Source organism: Pleuronectes platessa, chromosome 21 (assembly GCF_947347685.1).
Source record: "Pleuronectes platessa chromosome 21, fPlePla1.1, whole genome shotgun sequence".
Lineage (NCBI taxonomy): Eukaryota > Metazoa > Chordata > Actinopteri > Pleuronectiformes > Pleuronectidae > Pleuronectes > Pleuronectes platessa.
This window is the reverse complement of record NC_070646.1, coordinates 2,074,206-2,084,361: the sequence shown is the minus strand read 5'-3', so window position 1 is coordinate 2,084,361 and position 10,156 is coordinate 2,074,206. Positions and strand designations below refer to the sequence as shown.

General features: G+C 43.9%; 1 protein-coding gene across 1 annotated transcript in view; it reads right to left on the bottom strand.

Moving 5' to 3' along the window:
* LOC128426415 (ankyrin-3) overlaps window positions 1-10,156 on the bottom strand; it is an 88,308-nt gene that overhangs the window by 39,289 nt on the left and 38,863 nt on the right. The window contains exons 8-22 of the mRNA XM_053413268.1: window positions 9,178-9,276; window positions 8,315-8,413; window positions 7,990-8,088; window positions 7,571-7,768; window positions 6,261-6,359; window positions 5,122-5,220; window positions 4,355-4,453; window positions 3,898-4,095; window positions 3,335-3,433; window positions 2,574-2,672; window positions 1,522-1,719; window positions 1,331-1,429; window positions 863-961; window positions 631-729; window positions 295-390 (exon numbers count right to left, since the gene is read on the bottom strand). Coding sequence (XP_053269243.1) covers window positions 295-390; window positions 631-729; window positions 863-961; window positions 1,331-1,429; window positions 1,522-1,719; window positions 2,574-2,672; window positions 3,335-3,433; window positions 3,898-4,095; window positions 4,355-4,453; window positions 5,122-5,220; window positions 6,261-6,359; window positions 7,571-7,768; window positions 7,990-8,088; window positions 8,315-8,413; window positions 9,178-9,276 — 1,779 coding nt within the window. The remainder of the gene's footprint in view (window positions 1-294; window positions 391-630; window positions 730-862; window positions 962-1,330; window positions 1,430-1,521; window positions 1,720-2,573; window positions 2,673-3,334; window positions 3,434-3,897; window positions 4,096-4,354; window positions 4,454-5,121; window positions 5,221-6,260; window positions 6,360-7,570; window positions 7,769-7,989; window positions 8,089-8,314; window positions 8,414-9,177; window positions 9,277-10,156) is intronic.

The window sequence follows — 10,156 nt, the reverse complement described above, 5'->3', positions numbered from 1 at the left end:
TAAGTCTGTGAAGCAATTTGTAAACATGTTTTTACAAGAGCTTTACATATATAGAGTATTATTATCAATGAATATATATTATAGAGTTTTATATTACTAAAAACACTGATCTGTGAAAGGGTGATTTTAAATATTAATATTTCCATGTCCCCACCCGTCCTTTCTTACCACCGAGCATTTGTTAGAAAGTAGGCATATAAAGCTAAAATAAAATTGTAAGTTATATTTGTTGTTGTACATAAGTTGTACATGAACATAGTTTCTATAAGATAAGTTGCTGCATCACATTCGTACCTGAGTGGTCAGAGTTTCCTCTGTGACCACTTTGAGTGTGTCCACCACAGAGATGTAGCCGAGCCTCCGGGCGATGGACAGAGCACTGTTTCCATTCTGGACATAGAAAACCACAAAGTGATGAAGGTGAGACCTCCTCTTCCTCTTAGAGTGAAGAAGACTCATATTTTCAGCGTGATGTGCTATTTTAAAACATATTTGGCACTTTGTCTAGAAACCAGAACAGATTACAAGCAACGAGGTTCAAGAGCAACATACAAATTTAATGCATTAGATTTGTGCAGCGTAGTAAGTGACTGTGTGTGTCTGTGTGTGTGTCTGTGTGTGTGTACTCACAGTGGTGAGCTCGTTGGGCGATGCTCCGTGATGCAGCAGTAAGTTGATGATGTGTGTGTGTCCCTGCTGTGCAGCCTGGTGCAGAGGAGTGTAACCGTTCTGCAGAGGAGGTAAAGAAAGTGAAAGAAGTTTATCCTTCGTCTTCAAGTTGACGTCTTTGTTGATGACTCTTCATCAGGGGCCTGGCAGGAAAATATATATATATATAGACACTCAAACTTGAAATGGTTACCTTGGTCTTGGCGTTGACCTTCGCCTGATTTTTCAGCAGGAAGTTGACCATCTTCACGTTCCCATAGTGGCAGGCCACATGAAGAGGAGTGTATCCCAGCTGGTGACACAGAAAACACATCGAGGAAACGTGTTCAGCAAAGAAACGGTTGTAAGCCTTTGACAACAGCGCAGTTAATGTTAATACTTTTTTACTTTGTCCTTTGACCTTTGAGCCAACTGATCAAAAGCAGAAGACATTTCCTTAAGCTGATCTCAAGATGGCATGTTCTAGAAATACTAAATCTGATTTTGTCAGACCACTGTGACCTTGACCTTTGACCTCTGGCTACCAAACTCAAATCAGTTAATCCTCGAGTCAAAGTGAATGTTTGTGCCAAATTTGGAGAACTTCCCTCACTGCATTCTGGAGATATCGTGTTCACAAGGCAAAGCAATTGGCTACTCAAGAAGAAATCTGAATCATTACCTTGGTCTCAGGGTCAACAGTTGCTCCGTGGTTGACTAAGACCTCGGCCACGTTGACTTTATCCTCCTGAGCCGCCAGGTGGAGCGGAGTCAGACCAGACTGAGGGAGACAGAGAAGCAGGTGAATACACAACAAGAATAAATAAACTCAAAGCCAAAAGAACAACATCTGCAGCGGTGGCAGGTCTCTACCTTGTTGCCCGTGTCGATCGGAGCGTCTCGAGCCAGCAGCAGCGTCACGATGTCCACGTTTCCTTCCTGCGCCGCGAGGTGCAGCGGAGTGATTCCCTGACGCGTCACCGTGTTGGTGGAGGCGCCGTACTCCAGCAGCGTGGTGGTGATCTCCATCTGGTTCTTCTTCGCCGCGATGTGGAGCGGCGTGTAACCGTTCTGGGCACCGGAAAAACAAACAGATGATTATTTGTTTGTTTGTTTCCTTTACACAATCGTCCAGTCACAGACTTCCAAGCTTTATTTATACCACTTATCCTTATAGGGTCGTGGGGCAGCTGAGCCAATCACAGCGGACGTTGGGCCGACAGCCGGCGACAATCAACCAGTCACACACACATTTATATAAATGACTGTGAACAATATCTTTCAATGAAATATTCTGATTATCATGTGTGTTATGTTTCATTAAGTTGCAGTTTTATGATATTTACACAAATGAGGTTGTGTTTTTATTGGGGATAGTTTGTTTGTTATTAAGTAAGATTAAGAAAAAACTACTGGACGGATTTTCACAAAATTTGGTGACGCTACAAATAAAGATCTAGTGAATGTAAATATTGTTTCATGAGGAGACAGCTGGTTCTTGGAGGACATATGAGCTCTATTCCTAAACTGTGATTTTTTTTAAGGTGCAGAGAACAAAATGTTACCACTTAGAGATTCTGGGTTTTACAGTTAAAGTCCAAATATATAATAAAGAAAAGGTATTGACGTGAAGAAAGAGTTTATTGAATATTCCATCAGGGAGAAAACAGCTAATGGAGCTGATTTCACCAGCAGCTCGTTCTGGAGAGACGCCTTCAGATCAGCCAATCACGTCGCAGCGCTCGGATATGGAACGTACAGTGTAATTGCATGTGGGTGAGTGAAAGTAGGTCAACCCGCTTTCACCCCGAGCCAAAGAGAGAGGGAGGTTTTGGTGCATCAGTGCACTAAAGACCATTCAATTTCACCTCTCTCACACACACACATACACACACACACACACACATACACACTTTATCTCTTACCTTTGCAGCAGCGTGCGGTGAGGCTCCCTGGTCGAGCAGGAGCAGCGCCACCTTCTGGTTATCATAGTGCGCTGCCACATGCAGTGGAGTTAGTCCACTCTGAACACACACGTACACAAACGAGCATTGTTAGGCTGTGATTTATAAACAGTGTTTGTGAAGTTGTGATGGTGGAGCAGCCTCGGTATCGAGTTTAACCAGCGGTGAGTCGATCTCAGCTGTCAATCATGACCTTTAACCCCAGGTTATACAGCATCAAATAACTAGTAACATCACTTCATGCTCTCCTCTGATTGGTCGGCTTGTAGAGGTGAGTTGCTCAGGAGCGAATTATGACAATTTATCACCAAACATCTAAAACAAAACATTCATGAGCACCATTTTGGATTGACGACAAAAGATTTGACCACGTTTATCGCAGAGTTTTCTCCCGGAAAAGTCAAACATCATAAAGTATCCAGAGTTTTACAAACAACTTGAATCTCTACATTAAAAATTTAGCTTTTGGGAAATGATGATGTCACAGTTAACTTTGTACTGTTGCTTAGACCTCAGTCTTCTTCTTCTGGTATTTGATGAATTGTTGGAGCAGACTGTATCGCCCCCTACTGGCCCACATGCATGTTTGATTATCATCTCAGACAGTTAGGCTGTAAACTGGCCTTTGCATATAGATTCTATCGTAGGAGCTCACACACACACTCAATCTGTTTCTATCGCTCTATCATTCTCTCTCTCCGTTGATTAGAAACAGGATGTACCTTCCCAGCTGCGTCGGCCGGAGCGCTCTTCTGCAGCAGCAGGTTGGCGACCTCGATCTTCCCGTACTTTGCTGCCACGTGTAACGGAGTGAAGCCCTTCTGCAGACACAGAGGAGAGAGGGGAATATTAAAAACTCTAATCTGAGATCAATAAAACACTTCCATCCCTTCATCTGCTCCTTTTATTTCTGCTCATGGCCGCTCAGTGGAACCACATGTGTTTGATCGACTCATTTGCAGTTTTATGTCGTGACAACATGCAGAACACATGAACTGGAAAATGACGACACACAACATGACACAACGGGGTGTGTTACATCAGATTCTTCTGCTATGAGGCAACACTGTGACCGGGGTTCAAAACGAGCTGCTAGCAAACAGAGCCAGGCTCCGTGTGTGTTTGAACATACGTGTGTGTGTATGCATGTGAATAATACGAGTTGTAAGAGTTGAAGCGGGACTTCTACTCGCACTACTATGAGGTAATCTGATTACCTCTTCCACTCAAGGATACTATACTATTACTTTCTCTATGTAACACAAACTTTATCATATATATTGACCTTGGTGGTGACGCCCTGACTCGCTCCCTGGTCCAGCAGCGTGGCGGCCACGTCCCGGTGTCCCTCCCGGGCGGCCAGGTGCAGCGGTGTGTACCCGGAGCTGGTGGTGGCGTCCGGGTGCGCCCCGTTGGCGAGCAGCTGGAGGATGATGTCCTGTTTGCCGAGGCGGCTCGAGATGTGCAGCGGCGTCTGGTCGTCCTGGAGGGGGGGGGGGAGGGTTTTTAAAACTCATCAAAAGAAGGAATGATAATAATATATTAACAGAAATATCTACGGACACAAAATCATTTTCTCTTACACACAGACGACAACAGGAACAGTTATGCACCGTAATAACAAGACAAAACGACACACACACACACACACACACACACACACTGATTGGGCTCAGTCTATTTTCTGTTCAGATGATTGACAGGTGAGTGTTGTCTGAGGTCAAAGGTCACGCGTGGTCTACCTTGGCCTTGGCGTCCACTCGAGCTCCGTTCTGGACCAGGTATCGAACCACGTTTGATTGTCCCGCCCTCGCCGCCATGTGGAGCGCCGTCTCCCCCCTCTGCAACACACACACACACACACAAAGACACACACACACAGAAAGAAAGAAAGAAAGAAAGAAGAAAGGGAGGGATTAAAAGTACTTCCAAAGTTCCCCTCCTTCCTCCTGTTAGAGGAACAGAGACCCCCCCCACACCCCCCCACACCCCCTTCACCATAATGACGTCCTGTTTCTAAGGCAACCTGGCCACAGACACGGCGTGGGCGCCCAAATACTTGAGGTTGAAGAGTTGACTGTGTTCTTCTTCCCCCTCTGTGTTTGCTCCCTCTCTTTCTTTCTCTCTCTCCCCCCCCCCCCCCCACACCTCTCCCTCTCTTCTCTCTGACATTAAACATGATTTAAGCTATATAAATGATATAAATATACCAGAAGAGGAAAGTAAAGATTCTCCATTACAGGTCGAGAGCCTCGGTTTGAAGGTTCTAGTAAATCCTGCGTTTTAAAACCACCTGGTGGCAAATTAAATTAAATACACAACATTGATCACCACAAACACACAGGCGCTTGTTCAGCAGCTATACACAAATACTAGTTTTCATTTGCAGTTTGTTTATGTCCATATGATGTTTGTACAGCAGGAAATATTAATACACATCTTTATTGCATTGTTTATTCTAAAAATGAAAGTTTTAATTGGTAGAAATAAAGAAAGTCCCTGAACTCACCACATTGCTTGTGTTTGGTGAAGCTCCGTGGTTGATCAGCTGGTGGACGATGTTTTCATGTCCCATAAATGCAGCGACGTGGATCGGAGTCAGACCCGACTGCAGAATCACAACCAGAGGAATATTAATAGTAAGAATAACAATAATAATTATAGAACGATAACAATCTGTAAGTGTACATATCTACAATCTTTACGACCGGATCGTAAAGATTGATGGTTTCAGAATGAGCTGCAGACAGTTTCAGTTCATGCTTTAAATGAAACGATGCACCTCCTGTTTGCAGACACAGATTTATCATCAGCCTTAAAGATAACGTCTCCTACACACTCGGATCAAAGTACTTTGTGTTAACTTAGGAAAACCCTCTTGTAACTCTGTGTTTGGTCTCTACCGGCTCCAGGGGAAATGTCTCTTTAGCTGCTAATTGCTTCACTATGTCTGTGACTGTGTTCGTGGGCTGTTTACCGCTGAGCACATGTTGAAACAGAATCAACACAGTGACAGTGACTCAGTGACGTCAACAAATACACAACCAGCCGAGTGTCGCTCTTTGTGTGTAGAAGTTTCATCACTATGAGAGGACGTAGCCACAGGTAGAAATGACCTCACCACCATGATATTATTGACTTGATTTAAGAAATAAGACTTAAAATCTCGTAATACTCTTGTGTGCAGTATTTAAAATATAATTCTTCAAGGCAACTCCAGCTGTCAAACAAATCTAATAACAATAAAAATAAAGCACTTTTCAAGACAAATTACAAAGAACTTTACGATTCAAACAATAAAAAAACTTAAAAAACAGACAGAAGAATAATCTAATTCATTTTTAACAGGGATATAAAAGAGGAGAAGAAGCGAAGCAGTGTTATCTTCTGATGAATTTAGAGGAATAGAAAGTTTTCTGCTGAAGTACAAGTACAAGGAGAACAAACTTTACCCGGTTTAAAAAACTACAAAGAAAGAAAACCTGTCGACCTTTTTTCCTCGTGAAGCTCCCGGAAATTCCAGATCAAGTCGCTTTAACTCCATCTTTCTTCTCCACTTACATGCCACACACACACTCTCACACACACACACACACACACACACACACACACACACACACACACACACACTCTCTCACACACACGTACCTCTGTGACGGCCTGGATGGATGCTCCATGCTTCAGAAGTAGCTCCATCACCTTGACTCGGTTCTTCTTACAGGCGATGTGCAGCGGCGTGAAACCATTCTGCAACAGGGGGGGGGAAAAACATACATTCAAACATGTCCCAGAAACTGTGTGTGTGTGTGTGTGTGTGTGTGTGTGTGTGTGTGTGTGTGTAGATCTCTGTGCAGAGCTGGTGCACGACAACATGGAAAATACAGTAAAAAGGGGAGGGGGGGGATTCTCTTTTCCGTCATCCCCCTCCTCTTACCCCTCTTTTCTTTCACTCTTCCTCTCAAACCAGACGAGCATGTGTGGAAATAATTGTCTGTTTCGCCGTTAAACAAAAATAAAAAAAGCGCGCGGCACCGAAATAGAAACTTTTCTTTACGACTCACTCTCGTCTCGCCAGCTCGTACACTCCTCCCCCCTCCTCCCCCGTCTCTCTCTCCTGACTTTGAGGTTTCTGCTCCGATCCTATGACTTCATTTTCCCCCTTTTGCTCATTCTCTCTCTCTCTCTCTCTCTCTCTCTCCGGCTGTAAAGTCCCGGCGCTCTAACCACACCCAGGCTTCTCCCGTTACAGAGCAGAGATGGTTGTCTTCACGCCAGAGACAGAGACAGCGGCTGTAAAGTCTCTTTCTGCCTCCTCGTCTGCTTCCTCTCACCTCCTCTCTCTCTCTCCTCTCATGTTCTGTGTCTTCTCTTCTCCATTTGAATCCCTCATTCATCTATTTTTAATGTCAGGAACCAGAACGGAGGGATGAAGAGGAGGAGAGGAAAGAGCGGAGGGAGAGAGGAAATGACTTGAAAGGAGGGAGGAAATCTTTGGTCAGTTGGGAGATGAAATCATCAAAACCTTGATTTCTTCACTGAAACTTTAGATTCAGGTCTCTGCTGCAGGAATTCACCTTCTTTTCTTTTAGTTTAAGAGAAAACAGAAACACTTTACTTCCTCTCTTCTCTCTTTTCATACATGCACCTTCTCACGTGAACCCTGTGGCTATTTCATGTTGTTTAAATGAGCTTTAACGTTAAAGGTTAAACGTCTAAAGCTGTTAAAACTATAGAGAGTAAATACACAGTGAGGTCAAAATAAACTTCTTCAAGAGTTTCAAGGAGAACGAAAGTCGTTAATCATCTCAGTGTGAAAAGGAATGAGAGGAAGAGAAAAGTTGGAGAAACTGTTGTTTTCAGCTCAAGAACAAACTTGGAATCAACCTATTGATTTGATTTAAAACCATAAACTTTGTAATTATGACTAAAAGCCTTTAAAGAGTCTCATTGATCCTCACCAGAGCCTTGGCGTTGGGGTTGGCCTTCTTGTCCACGATGACCTTTGCCACCTTGTAGTGTCCGCAGTGGGCCGCCACGTGCAGCGCGGTCAGGTAGTCGTTGGTCACGTCGTCCACCGGCACCTCGTGGTGCAGCAGCAGCTGGACGCAGTTCAGGTGGTCGCCCTGCGTCGCCATGTGGAGAGGAGACAACCCGTTCTGGAGGGGAAACAGAGGAAGCAGATTAGAAAAGTAAGTGGATTTTGCAAGTTCGCTGTGACCTTGACCTTTGACCTTCTACCACCAAACTCGAATCAGTTCTTCCATGGGTCCAAGTGAACGTTTGTACCAAATTTGAATTAGTTCCCTCAAGGCGTTCTGGAGATGTTGTGTTCACATGAATGGGACGTGTGTAAATAGACAACAGGAGGGAATCGAACCTTGGTCTTTGACAGTATCGGAGCTCCTCTGTCCAGCAGCATCTCCACCACCTGCTCGTGACCACTCCTGGCTCCACAGTGAAGAGGAGTCAGACCGTCCTGGAGGATCAACCACAAACAGCAGCTTCAGTGAAGGTCTCACTCGCCCCCCCACACACAGGTCGATTTGAGGATTTCATCACATTCATACAATCACGTGTTTGTCTGAGAGGTAGAAGAAAAACCTTCAGCTGCTTCTGACACCTTGTAAGTGAAGTTATTAAACAGGTGTGTGTTTGTGTGTCTGTTTGTGTGTGTCTGTGTGTGTGTGTGTGTGTGTGTGTACCTTGGTCCGTGCATCTATCTTGGAGCCCCTCTCCAGCAGCAGTCGCACCATGTTGCCGTTCCCTCGTTTGGACGCCACGTGCATCGGCGTGATGTCGTTCTGAGGAGAGAGAAACGATCCATGAGGTTTTTCATTTGTTGATAACTTCAGAACTGATGATACTGAAACTTGGAGTCAAGGATGGGAAACGGGCCAAGAACCAAACCAATTCAATTCTGGCCCGGATGCAGACAAATGGGCAGATCCTGGACCTTTTTATTACCTTCTTTGGCATCGTGAGATACAGCGTTTAGTTTTATTTGACATTCTTGTTGATTTCTCAAGAGCTAAATTCATCGATCTTTATGAAATTGGTTCAACTTAGTGTTAGAGTTAATTCTAACTTATTAAAGCACTGATTGACGTTAATTAAAACACTTCTATTTACATTTAAAAACTCCCAGAATCCCCTGTCAGGAGCTAAAGGATCCTATACAGCAAAGACACAAGAGCGAGAAGCACAGCTGCAGAAACACACACACACACACACACACACACACACACACACACACACACACACACACACACACACACACACACACACACACACACACACACACACACACACACACACACACACACACACACACACACACACACACACACACACACACACACACACACACACACACACACACACACACACTCAGCTATATTTTCCTACATATCATCCTGCCCTCTAGTGTGAGAGTGTTGGAGTGGTTGCAGCAGTACTCACTTCAAAAGGCCTGTTAGAGAGAGAGTGTGTGTGTCTCTGTGTGTGTGTGTGTGTGTGTGTGTGTGTGTGTGTGTGTGTGTGTGTGTGTGTGTGTGTGTGTACCTACCCTCGCCTTGAAGTCCACAGCTGCTCCCCTGTTCAGCAGCAGCGTTGCCACGTTGATGTTTCCGTAGTGGGCCGCGATGTGAAGAGGAGTGAATCCGCTCTGAGGGACGAGAGACACACGAGAAACAGAATCACTCAACGGGAGACGAACAGATAGTGACCTGACGAGCCGGGAGCAAAGCATGATGGGACATATCGCATACAGCAGCGGGTGGCCGACAGCGGAGCAAAGCAGACCAGCAAAGCATCAGTCCAACATGCTCTGAGGGTTTAAACATGTGAGACTCTCTGCTATCACTATCTTACCTTTGACCTTAAAACAGCAGCTTCATTAAGATGTGTTTTAAAGGTTAATTGCGGTGTGTTTCTTTTATTTCTTCTATTTTATAGGTGTACCTAATAAAGAGACCTCTGAGGATATTGCATATTTGTACCCTCCTTTTGAAAAAGTAATGTGAACCAGGGTTGAAGTGGATAAAATAAACAATAATATAAATATGAACAAACCAATCAGCTCCTGTCAAATTAAAAAAACATGCAGAGTTTGTGAATTTGGGAAAATGCAAACTCTGAGTGTCAAATTTTTCTATAAATTTCTTTAAATATTATTTTCCTATATACGTTTCTGACAGGATAAAAACAACATGCAGGTGAACATGCTTCTGTATCAGTGACACAGAGTCTAGATAGAATTGGCTGCTTTAATGAAAACTTAACATAACACTTTAAAATATGAAACTCAGACAATCTGAGAAGGTTTTGTTGTATAGAAAAGACAAAAAAATATATGATTTTGTAAATAAGTGAAGACTGAGGTGACTGTTTACGTATGAAGCATATAAATTAGCCAGTTAAGTGGAGAAAGCCTGAGAGAAGAGAAATAAAGCTTTTGTTTGTTATAGAAATGTAACTTCTTCCTTCTTTTCTTCTCGTTTTCTATTTAAAATAAGAGAAAAGGACCAAAAGCAGCAAACGACTGC